Source organism: Pomacea canaliculata, linkage group LG14 (genome assembly GCF_003073045.1).
Source record: "Pomacea canaliculata isolate SZHN2017 linkage group LG14, ASM307304v1, whole genome shotgun sequence".
In the NCBI taxonomy this organism is placed as follows: domain Eukaryota; kingdom Metazoa; phylum Mollusca; class Gastropoda; order Architaenioglossa; family Ampullariidae; genus Pomacea; species Pomacea canaliculata.
The window spans coordinates 10,497,553-10,521,159 of record NC_037603.1 but is presented as its reverse complement, the minus strand read 5'-3'; the positions used below and the strand labels follow the sequence as shown (position 1 = coordinate 10,521,159).

At 34.8% G+C, this 23,607-nt stretch overlaps 1 protein-coding gene across 2 annotated transcripts in view; it reads right to left on the bottom strand.

Moving 5' to 3' along the window:
* Positions 1-489: 489 nt before the first annotated feature.
* LOC112555675 (FERM, ARHGEF and pleckstrin domain-containing protein 2-like) overlaps positions 490-23,607 on the bottom strand; it is a 55,454-nt gene continuing 32,336 nt past the window's right edge. For both annotated transcript variants that reach the window (XM_025224147.1, XM_025224148.1), the window contains 17 exons: positions 16,541-16,766; positions 15,921-16,224; positions 15,550-15,639; positions 14,735-14,868; positions 14,381-14,465; positions 13,636-13,822; positions 12,921-12,971; positions 12,459-12,517; positions 11,271-11,342; positions 10,642-10,710; positions 10,277-10,366; positions 9,911-9,996; positions 9,493-9,602; positions 9,060-9,208; positions 8,523-8,630; positions 7,622-7,773; positions 490-6,912 (listed from right to left, as the gene is read on the bottom strand). In XM_025224147.1, coding sequence (XP_025079932.1) covers positions 6,828-6,912; positions 7,622-7,773; positions 8,523-8,630; positions 9,060-9,208; positions 9,493-9,602; positions 9,911-9,996; positions 10,277-10,366; positions 10,642-10,710; positions 11,271-11,342; positions 12,459-12,517; positions 12,921-12,971; positions 13,636-13,822; positions 14,381-14,465; positions 14,735-14,868; positions 15,550-15,639; positions 15,921-16,224; positions 16,541-16,766 — 2,057 coding nt within the window. In that variant the 3' untranslated portion in view covers positions 490-6,827. The remainder of the gene's footprint in view (positions 6,913-7,621; positions 7,774-8,522; positions 8,631-9,059; positions 9,209-9,492; positions 9,603-9,910; positions 9,997-10,276; positions 10,367-10,641; positions 10,711-11,270; positions 11,343-12,458; positions 12,518-12,920; positions 12,972-13,635; positions 13,823-14,380; positions 14,466-14,734; positions 14,869-15,549; positions 15,640-15,920; positions 16,225-16,540; positions 16,767-23,607) is intronic.

Here is a 23,607-nt window from a genome sequence, read left to right as displayed (position 1 = left end):
TTTCTTAGCTATGATCATGCTGCAACAATTAGAGGTTTATTTAGCCCATGGCCAAGATTAGCAGTGTAACAGTTTATGCTGTTTAGCAATGAACTTGTTGTCACTTCAATTTATGGATATCTTTAAAAACTTATTGTGTTAAAAAAAACACACACAAAAGTTCTGTAGGATTTCAGACAATGAAAAAGATCAGCCAATGACTCTGATGGTGATCTATATTCCAATATATGTTTCACATGGTTTTCTCCCTCTACCATCCAACCTGATCAGTGGTTTCACTGTGCTGCTTTTCACAAAAAGTATGAGAAGGTGATTTACTAAAGTAATGGATAGGAGTTCATCTTCTGTTCTGAATTATCACGTTCAGGCTACATTTGCCTCACTTCACTGGTGTCCATGCTGATGAAGTTATTAAAGTCAGTTTCAACAATAACTCGTGTAACCCATCAGAACCATACACACAAATGTATCACAGAAACAAAAGCATTCTGGCATTCTTCTTTCGTTATTTATTATCAATGAATACATTCATTGTCTGCACAATCACAAGTTTACATGGCATTTAAAAAAGTCCTACTGGTCACTTAAATTATCAATGCATCTCGTTTATTGTCTAGACAAATACTGCTGTGGCAAGATGGATGGGGAACTCCTTACTGCATTCAAGCCAAACAGCAAAAGAGAATAGTATACAAGCTATAAAGCATGATTTTAGAAAGGTGCTATATTATCTAAGTTGCTGCTACAAGGTTTGGAGCACTCTTAGTGTTCAGGTTCTCAGATGACTGGCTGGCTCCATAGAATTTGGAAGAAAGTGCTAAAAGGAAACAAGCTGACTCTTGGTAGACAAATCAATTGGAAAACCATGCTGATAAAATGCAATGACAAGTTAATGGCTAGGATTGGGATGATGGGGAAACAACCAGAACAATCACAGAGCAGGTATCCTTTGCATGTGTGCAAAAGTGCACATGTACAACACATAAATAAAATCCACTGCAGAAAATCTAAATGCTAGTGAAGCTAAATAAAAACACAACACTTTTGACACACAGCATTGAGAATTTAACACTGGTTATAAGCCATTTAAAGCAGTGGAATAGGTGATGTCCTAAGAATATTCTAGTAATAGTACATTTCCCTTTGCAAGGATTACAACAAAGAAATAACTTTGGATCCAAGTTCCTTCCACTTGCCCCAAAGAAATAAAAAAGAAATTGCATTGTGTGCATTGGCTTAACAATAAAACTCAGGAACAGTTCACTTGCCCAAGTATCACACACAGAAAAGTACAAGTCACATGAACACACTGTTAAAGGCTTGGAATGGCTTTTAAATGTCGCTATCGGCACTTTATTTAGAAATTATAAGACAGATAATGTAGGTCTTTAAAAATGCCCCCATCCCCCCAAAAAAGTAAAGACCGAAGTTAAACTATCTAGTAATGAGTTCTCTCTTGATCACATAGACAAGTGTCTCTTTTTGTGCACCTTTTCAATTTCCACTTGTGTTTTACATCCCTGACAAAATGTCACAAAACCTCAATATAAATAGAGAAAACTCCAACTTAACATTGTGATGATAGAAACCAATAAAATTAAGCTTATGTCTCTAATAATAACAGTTCTGGAGTTTATTGACATTTAGAATCTATCAAGATACAAATTCGATTAAAAAAAAAAGGAAATAAGAAAGAACACCTGCATTTGCAATGAAGATAATCACTGAGCAATGAAATGAGATCCTTGCTGGACTAGATAGCTTCTCATTGGTATGGTTTTCAATGGGATCTATGCCTCAGTGCAGTTTTCTTTCCCTAATTTGGCACACTCATCCATGTCAACATATGAGCAAGCTCTGCCCTGATATTAATAAAGTGAGATAAAATAGGCGGTGGATTACATCTGCATCTATTAATTTTCTCTAAAGATTTCATTTACTGAGGTAAACTAGACAAACTGAAAAACTGTCGACTCCTATGGGTCAAAAACTTAAACCCAATAGAAATCCAATAGACATACCATCATAAAAGTGACTTCATTGTTAAGGTCTGCTGAAATGAGTTTGTGACAGTCATAAACTACTCTTAAACCATACCAGAAAATAGCAACAGTGTTTCAAAAGCAAAAATCAGTAATGAAAAGGCATGCAAAATCAGTACACAGTCAACATATTTAATTTCAAAGGTGAAGCAACTCTCACCATCAAGCTATGGAGTTAACACCTGAAAAGCTTTAAAGATTAACATAAGCACTACCAGTATTAATATAAGTGGCACATAATTTTCACAGCCAAATGTTTTAAAGCAACCCCTCTAGGCAACTCCCTTTTCTGATGAGTGAGTGGTTGTGCACATGCACAAAAAACACTAATACCTGATAAATCTCTCGGTCCATGATAGGAATAGTCTGAACAGTTTTGCCCACCTCTGTTTTAACATAATTGGTAAACAGAGGGATTTAACTTCTTTCTGTGACCAACAAATAGAAAAGCTTCACGCATTTTTCCATACCTGAACATGTACTAAAGAGAGAATTTGTATTATTAAGCTCAGGTAAACGTTATTCCATGTAGAAGTAATAGGCACCTGCAATCATTTATGCCATCTGCAGTCCCCCTGTTAACCTCAGATGAGTTGTCTGTGTGTGATGTCGTAGGTGCACGCATGAATAGCCTTGATGTAAGTTTGTTGTTATATATTATGATTGTCACTTGCCCATCAATTTTTTTTTCTTTTTATTTGTTCATATTTTTCACTGTCGACATCTTTTTAACCTGCACCTTGCAACAAACTTTATTTCTATTTTTATTTCTAACTTTTACTTTTGTGACTAGAGCACCTTCCCATGTTCAAATTGCTGACTGTGACAAATAAAGTTGGTCATTGTCATTGTAAATATGGATGCCTTTCATATAACCTGTTGGGTATGCCAGGCTTGCAGACTTTAAAAAGAAATGATCTAAATTACCTTTTCTCTTCCTAGATCTTGCCTCTCTCTGCTAACTTGTAACAGGTTAGGGACAGGTCTACTATCTTTCATGAAGGCAAGATCATCAAAGACAAACGGTATAGCCAGAGACTGCAACAGCACCCTGGCTACAATGAAGTTTAACCAGTCTCCGCTTGACACATGTAAACAGCTGCAAAGTCCAATGTAAAGGTATGAAAGGCTATCCTCAGTCAGACTAAAAGTAAAGGAATTTCTAGTCTATTGCCCAGTGTGTTCAACTTTGTAACACAAGGTCACTAAGTTGGACTTGTGACTGCAAGAATGGTCAAAGCCAGCTGTTTTAGGCATCCGATTTATCATGTAAGGGTCTCTTGAAAATAAAAGCATTTAGTCTTCAAGAAGCTTAAAAAAAAAGACCTCACCCAACTGAGAATTTTTTGTCTCGAAAGAGACAAGAAATACTGCAAAAAGCAGTTGCAAATTCAAAATATTTTTGTTTTATATTATTATTGTATATCATAAAAGTTTTCAAACAATTGTTTTCATACCACCCATTTAGAATACTGTACAGTTTCCTTCACAATACACAAGAAATGATGCCAGTAATTTCATTCAAGCAATGTAGGTGAAGTAAAGCCAACCATAACTCTTCATATTTTACTTCACGGCACATTCTCTGTCCATGATACATTCAAATATCTTGCTGCTAGACTGAAACTAAAGCTACTAAAAACTCCAGCCGTATCTGATGTAAGCTTAAAATTCCCAAGTAAGCAAAATATTACTAACTAAAAACAGGTGGAAAAAAAATCAAGTAACATCTTTATCTTATCATTCACTGCTTAACAGGTTTTTTGCTTGGAAACCAAATAATAAGAACAAAGAAATCTCTGGCTTTTCTGGACCTGCAGGATCAGAAAAGATCCTTTAAAACTGAGAAATGTGAAAATGATTTTTTAGCTCATGGATATTTTTTACAATTAACAGCCTTCACTTTCTTCATGCACAATCTCACTTCACTTTAGTCTTCTTTCAGTTAACTGTAAATAGCACACTTAACCTCCACTTCTTCAAACAGGAAATCAGTGAAAAGGAAAATAAACCATGGTCCTGCTGTATATACTTATGATGACAAAAACAAAGCATCTCATGCAACAAAGAAGAATGCATGTAAATCACACAAAGATACTCAGGCTGGATTTCTGAAGCCACAACTTTGCAAGGAACTTCTCTAGCATACAATTTTAAATAGGTCTGTATCTGTTCCACAGTTTTGTACTACTTGTTTTCATAAATTGCTCACCCCAAAACTACTTCACAACAATAAAATAGAGTTACAACTGTTCCTTACTTCAATAAGCTAACATCGCTCTTCCAAAAGAAAAAATCTTGTATTGATGTGTTTCAATATGCTAAAGTAAAATCATGTACAAAATACAAGATGATTTCAACCAAAATCTTGCCATCACACAAAGGCCATTAAAATGAAAACATGCTGTCAATGAAAAGTGGTCTGGCAGTATATTATATACAGAGCATGCTCCCGTCACCAAGTCATCTTGTCCACACAATGCAGTGGTAAAGGTAAAAAAGCACAAACATTAACAATCACTTGCCAGTTCCTTTTTTGCATGAAACAAATCGCACACCTCCCCATATTTGTACAACCAAATCACAAGCAAAGTGATTAAGAAAGAGAACTGTGGGGCACCAGTTTCTCAACTCTGCTTTTCATAAAATCTCTTAATGTGTAAATGATGAAGCAATATCAGAAAACAACAAAATATATGGAGTATAAAATGTGCTATCAACAGCAGTCTCACATCAAACCCTTTCAATCTTTAAAGTTTAAGCTAACTTAACTTCAAATATAAGAAGTAAAAAAATTCCCTATTTTCTTAAAAAAACGCTACTGTAAAAGTAATGGCATCCGATGCAGGTTTTGAGCAACAGAATGACTAAAAAATGAATCAAAATGCCCAGATACAAATTTTCTCAGTGTTCACACATACACACACAGCCAATGTTATGCCAATCTGTAGACAGTTTGCAAAGCAACCAGAATGCTAGGCCACTAAAGATTAGTAGTCATCATGAGACCTTCAGTCACAGCTTCTCAATACAACAATAATCAAAATGATGTAATAAATACTGCAGATGAAGCATTTTCATATTTGTTTTGTTGCATGCACACTTGCTTGCCTGTTGTCAACAAATTGGACTTCACATCAAAACAGGGAAAATAATGCTGGAAAGTTAAGGCATACATGGAAGCTCAAGAAAGAGGATTTTAAAAAACCCACTGCTTTTGCTGCTCAAGTTTACTAAACTTTTTAAAGCAGTTATGAAACCGTTTTGGCTGCATTCAACATGCTTTCAGACAGAAATGGAAAGTAAAATCAACCCCTTTCAAATGCTAAGTCATCTTTAAGCTATTGACTCTTTTTTTCAGATGTACACATTAATTTTCTAAAAGAATAAAGGTATTGGCAGTTTTTTCCCTTTAAAAGTATATCACTCAAATGCATAAGGGTATACATACAATTATGATATATATGACAGATAATGATGTGGGAAACACATTCAGGTGGCAGAGTGAAAAAAAAGGACATTTTTCACTGTCAAGTACACTCAAGTATTTCAAAATTCCTAGTTTTTTCACTCTCTCCCACACACAGAGAGAACTGTATGTGCTATAAAGGATGGCCTGGTAATGTGAAGAATGTATTCAAAATAATTACACCTAAAGAAAGTTTTTCTCTCCATCAAAATGAATGATAACCATGAGGTAAGACTGGATAATTCTTGTTAACAGTAGCCATTGCAAAAAGATACTTAAAAGATGTTTCACTTTGTGTGTGTCCTTATTTTTCTCACACCTGCAGTCCACCTTTCTTGATACTTTTAATTATTTTCTGAAAATATGCGTTTATAAACATATTCAAATCTGTGAGTGTTAAACTAGCTTTAGATCTCTGGGTGTTTAGCAAAACTAGAAATTTTACATTATAGAAATAACAAAGTTTAAAAAAAATTGTGAATGAGGAAATCGTTCTATTCCAGTAAGGTAAAGTAGATTCACTTAACTTAATAACAGTCTTCCACCTAGTGTTGTAGAATGTGTGATATACATATCAATACTCACTCACGATCATACAGTTCTGGCTATGCACACAACGGTATGGCTTTCAGAAGAAACTGTACTGTGCTACTCTGTGTATGTAGTGACAAAAGGTCAAAATAAATAAAATTTTATTAGGAACACTGTAACAATGGACTACCATCTACTAAACTTTAGGAGAACTCATTCATCGCATCAATACAACATCTCCTTTCCTGATGGTAATGAGTCTGGAAAATGCACTGTGGTTCAGGTGACAACAAACTTACAAAAATATATGGAGAGGTGAAGGTTATGGTTATACTGCTGCAGTCTCGTTGCACAGATTGGACATGAGGCTGCCCGAAATAGCCGTATTGTTACTGGTTCAACCGCCGTGCTCCTCTTGTTCCCAGCACATTTCACATGGTACACACTTTTTCCACATACTTACTAGCAAACTTGAAAACCCCAAACACTGAACCTTACCTTGATTTCATTATTTTATATATATATATATTTTGACCAGGACAATCTGAATTCATTGGCTGTATTTTGTACAAAGCCCTTGCTAAATAACAGTTTTAAAAAAGCAGGTACCCCCAACACACACTCTTCTTATGTATGATGTTCAAAACAACAGCTCACAACTCTCTTCATTAAGGACTTCTTCCACACTAATCCACAAAGCTAAAATAAGTCACAAAGATTTTTGTAGTCTCTCTGGTGGCTGAAACTCTTTTGGACACAGCAGGGTAAAGACAAGACTCCGTTTACTAGCTCTCCAGAGTGCTTGTCATGCGGCTGAAAAGGCGAGTCCGTCGAGCACTGCTTGTGGCTAGACTTATTACTTCCATCCACCTGAAAAGAGATAAGGCCTTCTATTTAAAAAAAATATATATACACACACTCATCCTGAAGTAGCAGAAAAATGTCCACATGCTGCTGTAGCAACTTCATGTATTTATCCGCTTATTCAAACATATGCACAGAAACAGGGGCACATAACCAAAAAAGACATTAAGAGGATGGTTAAAACGTCCCAGAAAGAATGAAGAAGAAATCTTGTTGAATGAAAGGGAATTGAGAGAAAGGCCACAAGAAAAACAGTGCTGCCAACCAGTATGGACAGCAAGTAGAACAAGTCATTGGCCATTTTTCATTGGTCATCCAAAATACAACAAAAAAACAAAGAAAAAACCCAAGATGATAAAGCAATGAAGGATGATGGCAATTAATTATAGCTACAGACTAAGGGGGATGTGTGAATCGGGGAAGGAGAAAACACCTTATGCATATAATGGGAGGGGGAGAAATTGGTGTTTTATGTCGAGCCAGCAACTAAGGCTATATCACAGCAAGGTAGCCAGCCCTGTAAACAAATGCCACATGCATATAATGCAAGGAAAATAAAACATGCAGACTGTTTTTAAATTAAACAGCCACAAAGTTTTTTTCCCCTTTCTTTCATATTCCTATGAAAGACAATGCACCAGGGGGAAAATATATATACAATTTTTGAATAATAATCTATTGATTTTGTCACAGATGAACCCCAAAGAGCAGTTACCTTGAATATGTATATTCACTCTCAGCACGAAAGAAGTAAACATGGTTCTTGAACTGCAGCTTGAACACGTTATCTTTGTTGATTCGATCCTCTGGCTCTGGCTGATTCACTGCATATCCTAGCAATGGCAGGCTGGCCAGAGGGAAGTCATCCTAATGTTTTAGAGCAAAATAAACCAATAGTCAGCATAGCAGTGAGGTGTTAAATTTATCTATTTTTACATAGTACTTTATAATAATAAATGCAAAATTTGTAAAGTGCATAAGGACAAAACATGGACAGCATACGAGGGATAGGAAAACAAATAACATATCAACTATGAAAGAATAAACAACAGTACTAACAAAGACTAAAATCAAATACAGAAAACACAAGGAGGAACCACATAACAAGAACTGAGAGTAACATGATATTGCAAAAGGAAGATGAGGAAGGAAGGGTGTGAAAAAGGACTAGCATTATGGGAAAGGTTGTCAGGAGTAGTGTTTATGAAAGAGGTGTGTTTTCAGTGCACGTTTCAAGGATTCAATAGTGGGTAGGTGGCGGATATGGAAAAAGAGAGTTCCATTGTTTCGCTGCACAATAACTAAACATCCTGTGGCCATATGTTGTTGTTTTGGTGACAGAAAGAGTAAGAATACGATCACCAGATGAGTGGAGTTGTCTAGCTGAGACGTAAGGGAAGATCAGAATAATCAGGGCAGGTGCCAGCAAAGAAATTAAAACAGCACGGACAGTTTGTACTGGATGCGAGAACTTTACATAGAGAGTGAAGACTGAACATCCAACAAACACAAATCACTTTATTCTGATAAACAACAATAAAACACTATTTACTGATAAAGCAATAAAGTTAATAAATTCTGATTCATTGAAAAAAAAAACAAAAAAACAAACTTACCTGATAAGTTTTATAGAAGAAAAGGCAGAAATTTGTGAAGACCACCCACAGTTTTTGCCATCCATTACTTGTTTTAAACTTTCGAAGCAGATAGCCACTAAGCTGATTCTGCAAGCACACAACAAAATTTTAAATCATTTGTAACCTTGGTAATTTGCAGCTGTGAGAATATGTATACACAATAGTTCTCTCCCTCTCACACACACTCATACAGCCTTCCAATGTAAACAGTAGTTTACATACAACATACCATTGCTATGGGACTATTACAAAATATCATGTAGTTGGTAAAGTGTAGTCCATTTTCTGATAGTAATTTCAGTAAAAAAAAAAAAAAAAAAAAAAAAAAAAAAAACAAAAAAAAAACGTAATTTAGCACTTGTAGATTTATGTCAAACTATATTTTTTTCCCCAAAATAAAAATCACAAACTTGTACATTTACATGCATCCTTAAGAGATCTCTTGTTTAAACAAACAGTATGTTGAATACGTTCAGTTATGAAGGATCTCCCAAGTTAGCACTGTACATATTTTACCTTGAGTGCTCTCTCATGGTCATATATTGAGACACTTGTGTTGCGGTGCCAGCAAACATGCATTGTTGTGTTGGCTCGATGCTGAATAAGCTTTTCTGTAGACCGTTCACCGTCATTATTACCTGATATATCTACATTTTCTGCTGAACCTGTCAAACAGAAATGTCACCTGTCAAGTGAAATGAAGTCACCCCACTTAACACACACACGCATGTATATTATACAATCAAAGCAAGGGATGAAAAGAACAATAAATGTGCAGAAAGGTTAATTAAAGGGGAAAAAAACATCAAAATGTGAAAAAGGTTGATCTGCCAAATGACTGATGTATGAAAAAGGTTAAATATTTAAAAACAAGAAATCAAAGAAAGTGTGTGGCAAGGAATGTGGCAGTAATGTGATGTCTCAATGTGCCTATAAAGTGATGACTCACTTGAGGACTTGAGGGTAGGGTAGTGCGGGCATTCAGCCTCCGGTCTGTGAGCAGCAGCCTGAACAGCGTTGTTAATATCCTCAATCCACTTGGCTTTTTCCTCTTCTGAGCTGCAGCAATGAACAGCTTTTATTGTACAAGTTAGTTATACATAGAAATACACTTCTTACGCAAGACAGCACCATCTGCTTTTTGCCCTAGAAGCCAAATATATAAAGTTAAATATATATATAAGGGAATATCCTGTGGATGGTGGCAAGATAACAAAAGTACAGATTCAAATAAAAATATACTTACCCATCAGACATGCCCAATTAGTGATTATTTTTTCACAGATCTAAATCCTTATTTTCTACAGTCAAAATAATTACCTATATTAATTCCTGGAAAGTATTGTAATCACACTTAAAATTCAGACCTTGCTGCCACCAATATACATCTGCTTCCTGAATAAATGGCAAAGGTGTTTGGCACTGCTACTTTGGACTGTTCTGTTTCTTCAATCTGTAACAGATTGTTTAAAAAGAAATGAAAGATTTCTTTGAAAAAAAATTGCTTTTATTTGCAACTATGGCAAAAAAATGAAGATATGATGTCATTGGCATTAAAATGTGCACATTTAAAAAAAAGTAAGTATTCTGTACCATGCCTTAGTCTGTCTCCTTGTTAACATAAGACACTGTTGAGAGCAGGGCACATGTGAAAATTCTCTCACCGCTCACTACTATGTCTGTTAACACCATCTATTTTTATAACTTATCTCGTAAAATGCTTATCTCCTCACCGTCATGCCTCGGACAGGAAGCTGACCATGAACTTTGAACTGCAGCAAAGATGATGCAGATCTACTGGTATATACCAGCATGTCTGAGAACTGAAAGAAGATGAATACCATGACAATATATTTTTGAGCAATATGAAATTTAAAGAAAAAGATTAATCTGAATCCCTGTCACTACCATGCCTTTCACAAAACTCCCCCATCCATAAAATATGTTAGTTCAAGAACTTACCATATGAAGGCAAGAGAAGGAAACAGGACTAAAAAATTTGCGGAAGAACAAGTTCTGTACATAATGTACGAATGAACAGAAAAAATGCAGCTATAAAGTTTTAAAAAATGCACAAAGGGGGGAAAAAGCAACTTACAAGAAAAAACATGCGCTGCTGGTAGCCTTTCCTAGAATATTTTTGCAAGCAGCCTTCTCTCAGAAACTCCTGCGTAATGGATCAAATGTAATTTCAGTAAGGTGTCACACAATGGTTACGATGCTGAAATACTGAAGTATAATTATGGAACAATTGAATCAGAAAAAGAATAAGACAACCTACCGAAATAGCTTCTTGTAAAATATAACATTTGACTTTAATATAATGGCAGCATTTCCCTTCTTTGTAATAAAATTTACTTTTGTTTGAGGGTGCACAAAGACTCCTGTTGTTCTTAATATTCTCAAATATTTTAGATGACTAGAAACAGAAAACAGGGCAAATTGATTTTTTTTGGAGAGATTAACATAATCATATTATCGGGAACAATATTTTGAGAAAACATTCTTCCATCCTACCTCAATACATGTAGTTCAATTATAAGACCCTCTTTCCCCCAATCTTACAATAACTTCATACTAATCCAACTAACAATAATAATTTGTAAATAAACCAAACACATTAGTAGACTCTTTTCATTATGCGTTTTGAACATAATTTACTCAACAGGAGCTTAAAAAGATGCAAGACTGAGTTCAAGGGACAATATCCAGATCGACGGAACTTACTCGGTCTACACTGACAAGATTTTCCAGGCCCAGTAAATCTCGCTGCAGTTCCATTAGCTTCTGAAGATTTTCCTGTAAATTGCATAAAGACGTTAAAAAAACAAAAATATACTGCTTGAATGTTGACATAAGCAGCCTTATTGTAAAATGTCTGTTCACAGAAGATATTTTAAAAAATTGCATAACCTGACAACAAAGGCAAATGCTACTAGAGGGGAGAAAGGCCAGGGCTGTGCTGCACAGGCGGTCTTGAGTTAAGACTGATTAAGCTAAGAAAATTGTCTTAGCCAAAGATGGCATAAAAGCGCATTGCATGGGCTATCCCTAACAACTGTTTCTTGAAATTTAAGACAGCTTCCCTCATGGCCTAATGTCTTGCTTAGCCAAGATAAAAAAGCTTGCACATGCGCAAACAGCACTTACCCACCTAACAATGACACTTGATCATGTTTGCCACTTATTCATGTGTCAGCAACGACGTAAATTTGTTTTGATCATTTTTAGTTTTGTGGAGATAATATAATATAAATAAATATAATAATTTTCCCTTTATGTGTTATAGTTATCCACAGGTCAATTGTCAGCCGTCCAGGATGATGAAAACTGGAAAACAATTTGTTTCTCGCTTCTCACTTCTTCTAATAGTATGAGAATATCTCTATTGCTCCAGTTTTTACTTCCACCCTACCCACAACGCTTTTTATTGCTTTTTTGAACGCATGAATGTCATAGCCTTAGGACAACAAAGATAGAATGCATTTCTCATTGGTTAAGTATGCAGTTGCCAAACAAAATGTCAGAGGATCCCTAGAAAAATTTATTGATACCACTGACCTCGACCTTTGTGCGGACTAAACCTACTTCTCAACAAAGCAGGTTGGTGGGCATGCTCATGCGACAGGAGTTAAGATCATGACTTAACCAAGACTGTCAACAAGTTAAGAAAGTCCTCTTAAGACGAAAAATTAAGACCACCTATGCAAAGCAGCCCAGATAAAAGTCTACTTAATCAGGCCTACTGTTGTGTTTAGCATTCCTGTAACAGTGGAGCTTGCACAAGAGTTGCCATAATAATGACAGAATAAAACAGTAAGAAAATATGACCATACACAAATGCTACACAATATGACTTTATGAGGACAGTGTATACATTAATATCACTTCTTTAGTTCAAACTCTAAAACTCACCAAACGATGCAGTTTAAACTTGTATGTGTTTGTGATGTCTTTGACTTTTTCCAATGCAGCTGCCAGCAAAAATGCAAAAAAATTGTACATCAGTGCGATCAGTTCTTGCTTTCACTTTTAAACTTGGATAAAAAAGTTATCTGGTATGAGGTGGACAAGATAATATTTTTAAGACTCATGTGACTACTTTTTAATAAAACAGTTGTACTGTGGTATTTAAAAATCAGTAAATACAACATCTGATCTGGTTTTAAGTGTTTTTTCTACATTACACAACGAAAGAATAATTGGTGAAAATTTTCAACAGGCAACACTATTTGCAATTAACTTCCAACTTAAAAAAAAAAAAAAAAAAATGATGCAGAACAGCAGATCACAGGACCACACACTTTGCAGAACATCCTTGCTGTTATCTCTGCAACTGATCATGAAAGAAAATGTGATGTTGCAGAAAAGTCTTACCTTGGCAGTCAGACGAATCAGTGTGAGTAGGGGAGTAATGTTTGACTAGACCTGCAAAATACATCACCATTGCATTGTCATCATACTCATCAAAGCTACAACTGCCACCATAGTCATAACTACTATTTTCAGCATAATCATCATAGCTATCACTATTCTTGTTGATTAAATGTTATATGAAATCCTAAATGATCAAAGCTAAGGCAGTTTTTAAGTCTTAATTTTTGCCTGCTAGTACATTTGTGTATTTCGCTGAACTCTTCTAAATGGATGTAAACACCATGATTCATAGTAATCCAAGAAAAAAGTAGAATATTCCGTATTCCATATTTTGGCTGTTTAAACACTACATTTGACCTAAAAACATAGTCTTGAGTCACTACCTTCTTTAACAAACAGAAATACAGGCTAATTAATATTTTTGAGATAATTTAAACTGAATTAAACTTCCTTCATGCCCTATGTAACTTATGCCACCTTCTAGACTTAACCAGAGGGATGAGCAGCTGCCTTAACTAAATCTGTGTATTAGTAAAATACTTTTCTGGACTACTGATTCTAATAAAGTTTTTATAATGACAAATTAACAATAATTAGATTTTTCCTTTAGTTATTTACATTAAGTGCACTACAGCACAAGTGATTAATGTATTATTAAACAAGCATCCCCAAATAAATAAAAAACTCCTATGAAAATAAAAATATAAATATTTACGTTCTAAGACAAGTTTGTAGTGAAGTAACCGCTGCCCAGGTTTGAGGAAGAACGTGTTCAGGGGGAGATAACACACTTTCTGGGATTCAAATTCTTTGAAGAGCTCCTCAAAGAGTTTGCTTCCCTTAATTCGTTGGTCTAGTTCTAGCAACATGCTTTCTTGTGTTTCAAGAAATGGTTGATACAGCTGCAAAAAAAACAAAGCAAGTAATATTTGTGAAAAGATGTTGGAAGTGATGCTTCTGTGTCAAAATAGTAACAACAAAAAATTATTTCAGTTCAACACATGAAACTGCAAGAATACTTGATTTTTGCTTTCATGTCTTATCCATTATCTCATTTCATACAACTTTTTACAGGCAGGCAAATTGAATTAAAAAGGAGGATTGAAATGAATCCTATAAAGCAGATTAACAATGACAGGTAACAAATTCAAAACTCATTACAAAGCTTTTGGGTAAATGCCTGAAACCTAGTTAATATTTGAATGTCTCATTTTCTGGACAATGGAGAAAAAAATACATGGGAGCTACGATGGAGAGTTTACAGAACATGAACTGCAGTTAAGTTGACAAATGTAGAAATATAATTTTTATTTTCATAAACATTAGCAAGTTTGTCCATTTTAGAGAATGCAAAATCATGCTAATGAAGGCATGTCACAGTAAACATTTATCTGCACCTTAGCCTGTATCACATGCAAAGCCAACTACACTGTGAGCAGGACTGAAGTATCCACACAAACCTGCTCAATGCTGTTGACAGTTTGAAGCATGAGGTCACCAATGCAGTGACCATCACCATTCATAGGCACTGAGGCCTTACCTTCCCTGTAAAAAAAGAAAGAATATTCAAAACACTAAATATTTTAGTTTAAGATCCACACAGATCACTACAAGATCATAAAGTTAACAAAAAACTACAACTTCATTGACCAAACTTTATGACAAAATATATATGACACTTGAAGTTGATATCTTAATGGTTCACGTAAGGCTTCACACCAATGAAATAGCTTTATGCCTGGATGTCAATTGACAGTTTAAGAGTAGATCTAAAGAATAAGAGAAAAGCATACTACAATGTAATTATTATTCACCACAAGGATAGTCTCTGCTCAATCTCCTTCAGCAAGATGCAATGAAAGTCATAGATAGGATCCAAGATGGAGAATATTAACTTTCCTAATGCAGTCAGCGCATCCGCATCTCCACTAATGGCTTGACGGAACCACTATAACAGTTCACAAAAAAGAGGTTATTATGTAAGTGTCATCTTGATGATATTGTTAGTAACCAGCAATGAAATAACTTACAAGTTTGCTGTAATGAGTTGTGGTAGGTCTTGTTTCGTGTATGAATGGTGTCTTGTGTCTGACGTCTTGTGTGGGTCATTTGTTTCACGTCACTTAGAGTGGGAAAAAATACATCATATATAAGAGAAAAGGAGTTGCTCTGAAAATGGCCAAGTGAGTGGGAAAACATAAGTCTTCTCTGCCATCTTCTTTATGACTCTCTCCGTGACATTTCTCTAAACTTGTGCCTCTTTGATTGGATTCCCCTACAAATCTCTTCATCCTTATTGTCATCTGAAGGAGGCTCATCGAGCCTTGTGTTATGTGTGTGTGTAATATGTCGTGCGCATGCAAGGTAAGCGTATGTTTGTCATATTACACCTGCCATTGTTCGATTCCTTTGTAAATGTCTTTGTTAAATATTACCATTCCTTTAAAATACTTTTACACTAACTTCACCCCAGAAAATTTGACAGTTACGCTGCACTATCAAACAAAACAACAACATCTGGTGTAAATTTTCTGCAATATACTTAGAAAAGGTTATAAAAGACTAAGAAAGTAAGATGAAGATGTTTAGAGAGGTTCAAAATCTGTAGCTTAGAAAAAGATAAACTTACCACAACCAGCACTTCCAGATCTTTTTTGTAAGTTCTTTCTGTCATCAGGAGTTCTTTCACAATATAGTATCCTGTGTCTGCAGGTCGGTGCTGTTAAAAATTACAAACTTGTCTCTCACTGCAAGCCTCAAGTACTTATCATATTGGTTACGTACAACAATTAAAACAAAATAGTATAACCAGAGTACACGAATAAGATTTTCTCATGTAAGCCACATTTAAGTGCTTTTCACAAGTATTGTGTACTTTCAGTTTTTGCACGCAATGATAAAAAGTTCCTTATAAAGTAGTTTTTTCTTCAAATTTTCTAAAATATTCCTTGACTTAATTACATATCACAATGCCTCCAGCAACGCATCACAAATTCTTGCCTTGCTACGTCGCTTGGTGTCCTCCTCCAGATCCAAACCTGAAGAGATGTTGCTCATGTTGCTGGGAAATCCTGCACTGGAGACAGAAATATCAGCAGCTGGGTTCCTTGAGGGAACATCAAGGTACTTCCTCTGTGCCCCCTCCTCATCCTCATCTTCCTCATCATCATCCCGCAAGTCCATCATTCTATCTCTTCCCTCATCCTCCTCAACATCAGCTGGAGGGGGTGGTGGAGGAGGGGGTAGGTCATCAAAATCATACCTGAAGGATTCACATGGAGTTGCACTTGCACTGCGAGTGAGACTGAAACATACACATGTATATCAACACACATACATGTATGCTTGCACTGTGTGCTAAAGTACATAACAGATATTGTGAGTGCGACTGAACCTCAAAAAAAAAAAAAAAAAGACATTACAAAAAAAAAAAAAAAAAAAAAGCCAAATAAAGTGATCAAAATGTTTAAAAAATGTTAGCTTACACAGAAGATTGTTTTTTAACATGCTGTAATGGGACTTGGGCATTCCTGCCTTCACCTAGTTACACAAGAAATTTGAACATATACAAAAATTAAAAATAATCATAGAATAAATCTTAGATATGTGTATTATCTCACCTTTTCCTGCTGGGTGAGTTAATATTTTCATCATTTTTCTCTTCCTCAACTATTTCTGGAATGTTTTCCACTTCAGCGGTTCGAGAAAGACGATGATCCCCCCAGTCAGGCTTCTCTTCATCTGACCTAAAAACAGGGGCAGAGAATTTCCTATCTTTGGCCTGTAGCCCTGAAGTTGACAACCTAGGAGTTGAGGTGGCACTGACATTGTTTGTATGAAGATGATCTGCAGGACCAAGAGAAATAGAAAAAATGTCAAAACCCCCCCAAAACTTCTTTTTTTTCTAATACATTTTAAACACCAATCACAACATTCGGAAAGATGAGAGATTCATTATGAAAAACAAGGCAGATAAAATCTCAATAAATAAATAACATAAAAATTTCATAAATATTGTAACAACAAAGGTGAATGGAAGATGCCAGAGTCAAAAAGCAAAGAGCTAATGAGATGGAGCTTAGCTACCTGTGATGATGAAGAAATTAACAAAGCTGGTACTAGTAGTAAGGTCACAATGACATAGCTATGGAGCATCACAGAAGAAATATGTCACAGTACAGACAAGCGTGCAGATATGCATGTGAAAGCTGTTTGTATCTCTTACTATTACATATGATTCATTGAAAAGTAGTTCTCTCAACTTGAAGAAGAAAAGTTTGACAATGTCAGTTAATGCAAACAACGCAAAGGTGTCAAACTTACCTCCCTTCACAAGGAAGACTAAGAAAAGTACATCCGAGTATAAACCATAGGTGTGAACATAAACATGCACACTCCACAAAAACACATATTTAGAAACACCACAGGCACCAAAATAAATCAAACTACCCAAGAAGCAATCCACTGACCTTATAGTTTGCGCAAATTATAAAAGCTTAGATGTTAATAAGACAGGAAGTAATGACAGAATGACAAGTTGGTCAGGGGGAGAATGATGATGACAATGATGATGATGAAGAAAAGAAAAAGCACGGCAAGAAAATATATAGTGATGACATGAAACAATGGATGATACAAATCTACTTTTTGTACCTGCTTCTTGTTGTTAACAAACTGCTCTGGTACAAAGTTCTGACCATTATACAGTTTACCTAAGGCTGACACATTCTAGAACATAATAGAAGTACAAGGACAGCCTTTGAGTTTAGGGTACAGACCTTATTTAGCAAGTCTGGGTAAAAGTTCCTCATCCATGCACTTACTTCATGTTTTTGTCATGATGTCATTTGTTTGCTGATGCTTATATTTCTTGCATGGTTGACTGTCAATTAGTTTGTAGTGTTGAGTTTGCTTTCATATGGGGTTATGGGCTTACAGATTCAATTATTATTATTAATTATAACATGCTGTGTGGTCCAATGACACCTAGTAGTAAACAAAGTAGCAGAAAATCCTTAACAAGCAAGCTGATAGGACCCATAGAAGGCAGCCAATAAGAAGAATCAAACTTTTCTTTGCTCTTGTGGTGTATCGACATTATGTTCCATGGATGCCACAAACTTTATCAATTTCTATTCCTTGACTCAGATATCTTTTGTGAAAACTCATCATTAGCTCTGAAAGCTTTCCATTTTATATTAAAGAACTTTTAAGTTAACCTTCTAAAGCCTCCCAGGCAGTTATAATTAAATATACTATTTTTTACATTTTTGTTTGCAATTAGTGTCATGTGTTTGCCTCATCCTTTAGTCTTTGTGAGCATTTCTGCATCTTTATATTTTGGCGTTCACTGGTTCACCGCATATGAATATGATGACATTTGAAACCATATATTGCTTGAAAGTGCCTTCTAAATTTCATCAATAGATCAAATGTCAACCACACACTCACTGAAAATTTTTTGTAAATACATTTCTGAAAGGGATATATAATCTAACATACTTAAGTTTTTCCCTTGTATGACAAACAATATTATCCCTAAGCATAAATGAAAAATCAATTAGATTGATAGGGGGTGATAGAAAAGGTATGTACCTTGTTTGTTTTATTTATTTAAAAAAAAAAAAATCTTCAGGGATACTACATAAGAAATTAAAGCTAACAACTTCTTATTTCCCAAAATATTTTACAGCAATGCAATAGGAGTATTACAAAAAATCTTGAAGTCTTTATTCTGGAAAATGGGAAGAGTATAAGAGTTAAAGTTGTTCTGTAAGCATCTGGTCAGGTGGTAGATTTGACTGTGTATCCAATATTATTTCAGGAACCTTAATTTTAATCTGGGATGTAATACATTTTCCCCCTGTCGCTGTAACTGGGACCTACTACATTTGACGAATGTGACAATAGGTGGGATGTATACGTCAAAGACAGATAAGAATGTCAGACCAAATGGTGCCAGTGCTTCTAAGGGCAACATGTCATGGTTGAGAGGACACGGTGCATGATGCAAGGCTGTTCATATGGATGAGAAAGTGAATCTGGTAATTGCATAAAATAGAAGTGGATGCTGGGGTCTCATCACTTGTTAAGACACTATGTTGAGGGGCAATGATAACTGATTCCTAAATATATCTCTGAAAAGTTCTCAAAAGGAGCTGGAAGCAAAATAAAAACAAAACTGGCAAATGATGAAATATGAGACATAGAATCTGAAGGTGGAAAGATGGTTGAAACAAAATGAAAGAGTGCATGAGAGAAAAATGTACAAGGTGAAACTATCAAGCCAGAGAACCATGGTATGAAAAGGATTCGCGTGGAGAGCAAGAATGTGTGTATGAGAGAGAGAAAGCAAGAGTGTGTGTGAGAGAGAATGTATGTGTGCATGAACAGAGGTATATGCTTGAAATCCCACAAAATAAAAAGAGATTTAAGGTAATATGATGTGAAATTATCAGCCACAAGCTTCTAGGCAACAATTTAGTGGGCAATACCATGTTAGGTGTATAACTATTACTAGATCTTAAATTCATTTTGCTTTAAATTAATCTGGGGAAAAAAATGAATTTAAGCTTCATTTCCAAATAACAAAACTGTACAACTACTAGTTATACTAAACCCACCATAAACACTAGGGTAAACACCCAAAAGACCACACTTTTTCCAACTGTTATCAGAAAACAAAATGAATTAAATGATTATTTAATGTTATCTATGAAATAATTTCATATACTCTTTTTCTTTTCTCACTAAGATTTCACAAGTGATAAAATTTCAGACTGCAGTTAAAATTCAAACAATTAGAAAAGTGTGGTCTAGAATACAAATAATAGAACCAAAGAAAAATTTGAAAAAAACTAAACCCAGAAAACCCAATCAAACAAAAAAAATATTAAACACCAGCTGCATGCAGTACAAATGTTGTTCAGCCAATCAAAATGATTGTGACAATAAAGTATTTGGTCACCATTGGTGAATGTCACAACAGATAGGAGATGCTACTTACAATCACCATTCACAATAGAAAATTTCCATTCTCCACAAAAACTCCAAAGAGACTTGAAAAAAAAGCAGAACATAAGAATGTCAACCATAAACTGGCCATTAAAACAAAAAGTATTACAATACAAAACAATAAGAACTAGGCACACATCACATTAAGTGACCTACCAAAGCTGGCATTCAATCATTTTTCTACAAAAGCATTCTGGAAAATGGTCTATTGCATAAACATGAGAAAGCCTTTTAAAGAATCATTCACATCATTGTTTTAGAATTGTACACTACAGTGTTAATAAAAGCCAAAATGCTGGGAAATCAAATATGAATGAGATTTTGTTGGATTTTGAGTTAAATACAAAAGTTGCAATGAATGTTTTTCAGGAAAAAATCTGTGTTTCCCAATTATGACTGTTAACAGCAATTACAGCCAGTAATTTTTATCAAACTGTTTCAGCTCCTGATGAAAATATCTGAAACATGCACTGCCTGAAGTTTGTTTACTTGTACAGTGATACAGATGGCTGTTGAAATAACTGACATTTAAAAAGCAAACACCTTTTCATCATGAAGATGCCAGATAACATACACTTCTAATTTTTTTTTAATCTACATTGATTCTTAGAAGGCAAAACACATTACAGTTGTATCCATGCAGTTTTTTTGGAAAATGTATTATTGCCAAATTCCAAAGAATACTTTAATGAAATAATTGGGGATGAGGAAAAAATAGACTAAAAATGACTTAGTTTAGACTTTTGAACTCAATGAATTGTGAAAAATACTGAGAAAAAGTGATATAAATTTAATGAAAACCGATAAATTATAAGTGCAGCTGGGCTTGCAAAAGTTATTAAAAGATGCCCTGCAGCACAGCAAAACATGGAACATGTTGATGCTCAAACAAGAAATAAAATAACAGAAAACAAAAAAAAATTAAACTAAATATTGAATACTTTGGATACTGAAGCCCAAGCGGATTTCACATCTGAAAGCCATCTCCTCCTTCTCACTCATGTGCACATGCGCTTGTGCACACACACACATACAGAGTGGACTGCACACATGATTCTTAGGTACATATTGTGTGTCTGTGTGCAAGTGTGCATGTATTTAGGGCCACAAATACGACAGTACTGTAGTCATGTTGCTTATCCTGAGACATTTTCCTTCCTCTAAATTATATAGTTGACTCACTTTTGGTACAACTTTTACTATAGACCTTTATTTTAGCAAATATTTTTTAGGGGGATTATGAAATACATTTTGACAACTTGAATCCATATCATTCATGTATGCATGTTATGTGCAAGTGTTAGACTGTGTAGTCTGTACATTTGGTTGATAAAGTATAATCAGCTACACGACATAAAATCTGTTGGGATTTCACGTCATATTTTTTTTTTCTTATGTGCTCAGATCAACAAAGTCAACTAGTCTTGAGAGAATGCATTCATTTATTCTTACACATTTTCAACCTTTTACATGTTTTAATAATTTTCCTTTTCAGCAGTCATTAGAACTGCAATACTTATGGAAAATGTTAAGCACATTTGAATTCAAATGTGAAAGTGTTTACAATCTAGGTTAAACGATGAAGACACACTAAGTGCTGAAATACAAATATCAGGCCATCTACATTTTGAACTATGCCTTAAGACAACAGATACTGCAGAAACTATCACTACTAAGACAACTGACACAATTTCATTCACACGGCAATCAATCCCGCCATTTTCTGCACAAAAAGTTTGATTTGGAAATTAAAGCAGGACTGTTACAAACAGCTGATGGTGAGTACATTAATGTAAGCAAATACCTTTAAACTATTTCATGTCTTTCTCTTTTTTTTAAAGTGAAGTTTTATTCATCTAGCTAATGACTTAAAATCTCTTTACTGTCAATCTTAAAAGCAAATTATTACTCTAGTGATTAATACATGTGTTCTAATAATTAGTATATGAGTGTATTTGTATTCTTAGGAAAAGATTGTTTTGCAATGTATATGGCCGTTTGTAGTTTAGTCACTGCATTGCTTGTTTCCCCGCTCATTCTCTATGAAAACCACTAACTGCAATTGTCTGCATTTAAAGTCTTGACTTACAGCAAAAGTTCAAGTGGGACAGTCTTAACTGGTGTTATTATCTATGCTCTTAAAGAGGATGAAAAATATTTTTTTCTCAATGGTTTTAAGCTTTTGCACTTCAAAATTAATTTCTAAGTTGGTCAACCATGTCAGTCACTGTTTCTCATTAAAAGAATAGTACCAGACGCACTAAGGCACCAAATTTCAGAAGTACTGGTGGAAACAGGCTGAAGAAATTGGTCAATAAATAAGCACCGAAGTGCCTAGTGAGCAGAGCTCATGCCCATGCTGAAAATCAAGCAAACCAAACCCAAGACATACCTTCTTTCTTCATTTAGGTGAACCCACACGGAGAAGACTTCCTACAGATGGATTAATTATTGACTAAAGCAAATGGACTGATTACTGATGAAAACAAATGGGCCAATTACTCATCAAAGCCAATCAACCACTGCACATTTACCTCATTGTACTTTCTCCATTAATGATACTTGTGATTTCACAACTTCGCAAGTCTCAATAAATAAAACTTTATGGTCAGCAAAGGTAGTGGCAGTTTGAGGAAACCCAACTGTTGGCCAGTGTCTTCTTCACAATTATGCCAACATGTAAGACACTTTTCCTTTCAAAAACAGCTGACTGTTTTAATGTATTTAGTTTCTTCTCGTACATAAATGTATTGTTATCCTTAAAAGATAATGGGAAACATGAGATAATTCAAAACCTGATGGGATCTTTCTCTCCACATTTCAAGTACCAAATATCTTTATCCCTATTCCTTTATTCCTTTGATGAACTAGTCTGAGTTATAGACAATTGTTTTGAAAATATTAACATAATGTATTAAAAAAAAAATGAGCCAAGAAACAGTCCACATCATTTTGACTATCAAAAACACAGGACAGAGCAAAAAGCATACATATATTTTGTATCTTCTTTCTGACATTTAATGCCCACCTTCTATTATTTCGATGAGATGAGGCGAATATTTCAACATTCATAAAATTTGTTAAAAGTTGTAATTATCTCCCTTCTTCTGTTTGAAGCAAAGAAAGGTAAGCCTGTCAAGGTGGTCTTATTTTTCAGACAAATGTTTCTGATGTGCAGAAAAAAATAAAGACTTTGTTAAAACTCCGTTCAGTTCATACAAAAGAGCATATTGTTTATTTGTATATTTTTTTGTGATCATTAAAACTAGTTACAGCTTAACCACAAACTGAAAATAATCGATGTATAAACTTTAGACTCTATATTTTAGATAAAACTTTGTATACTTATTATGATTCAAAGCAGCTGCTCAGAAATTTCATTCACACTTGAAATACAGATTAACTGTATTTTTAAAATACTGATCAGCATCATCAAAAGGAACACGTGGAAGATGTTTGTTGAATACACGCAAATATCACTAAGTTCGCTGTTATACAAGAAGACTGATATTGCTTGAGATATACAATCTGGGACAAACATCACTAAATAAACATGTACTATGTACTCACTCTACCAAATGTATACTTTGTTGACAAATGTAACTATTTAAAAATGAACAATTATGCTTGGGAAATAATAAATAAATTTAAAAAGTAGTGGAAGATAAAAAAC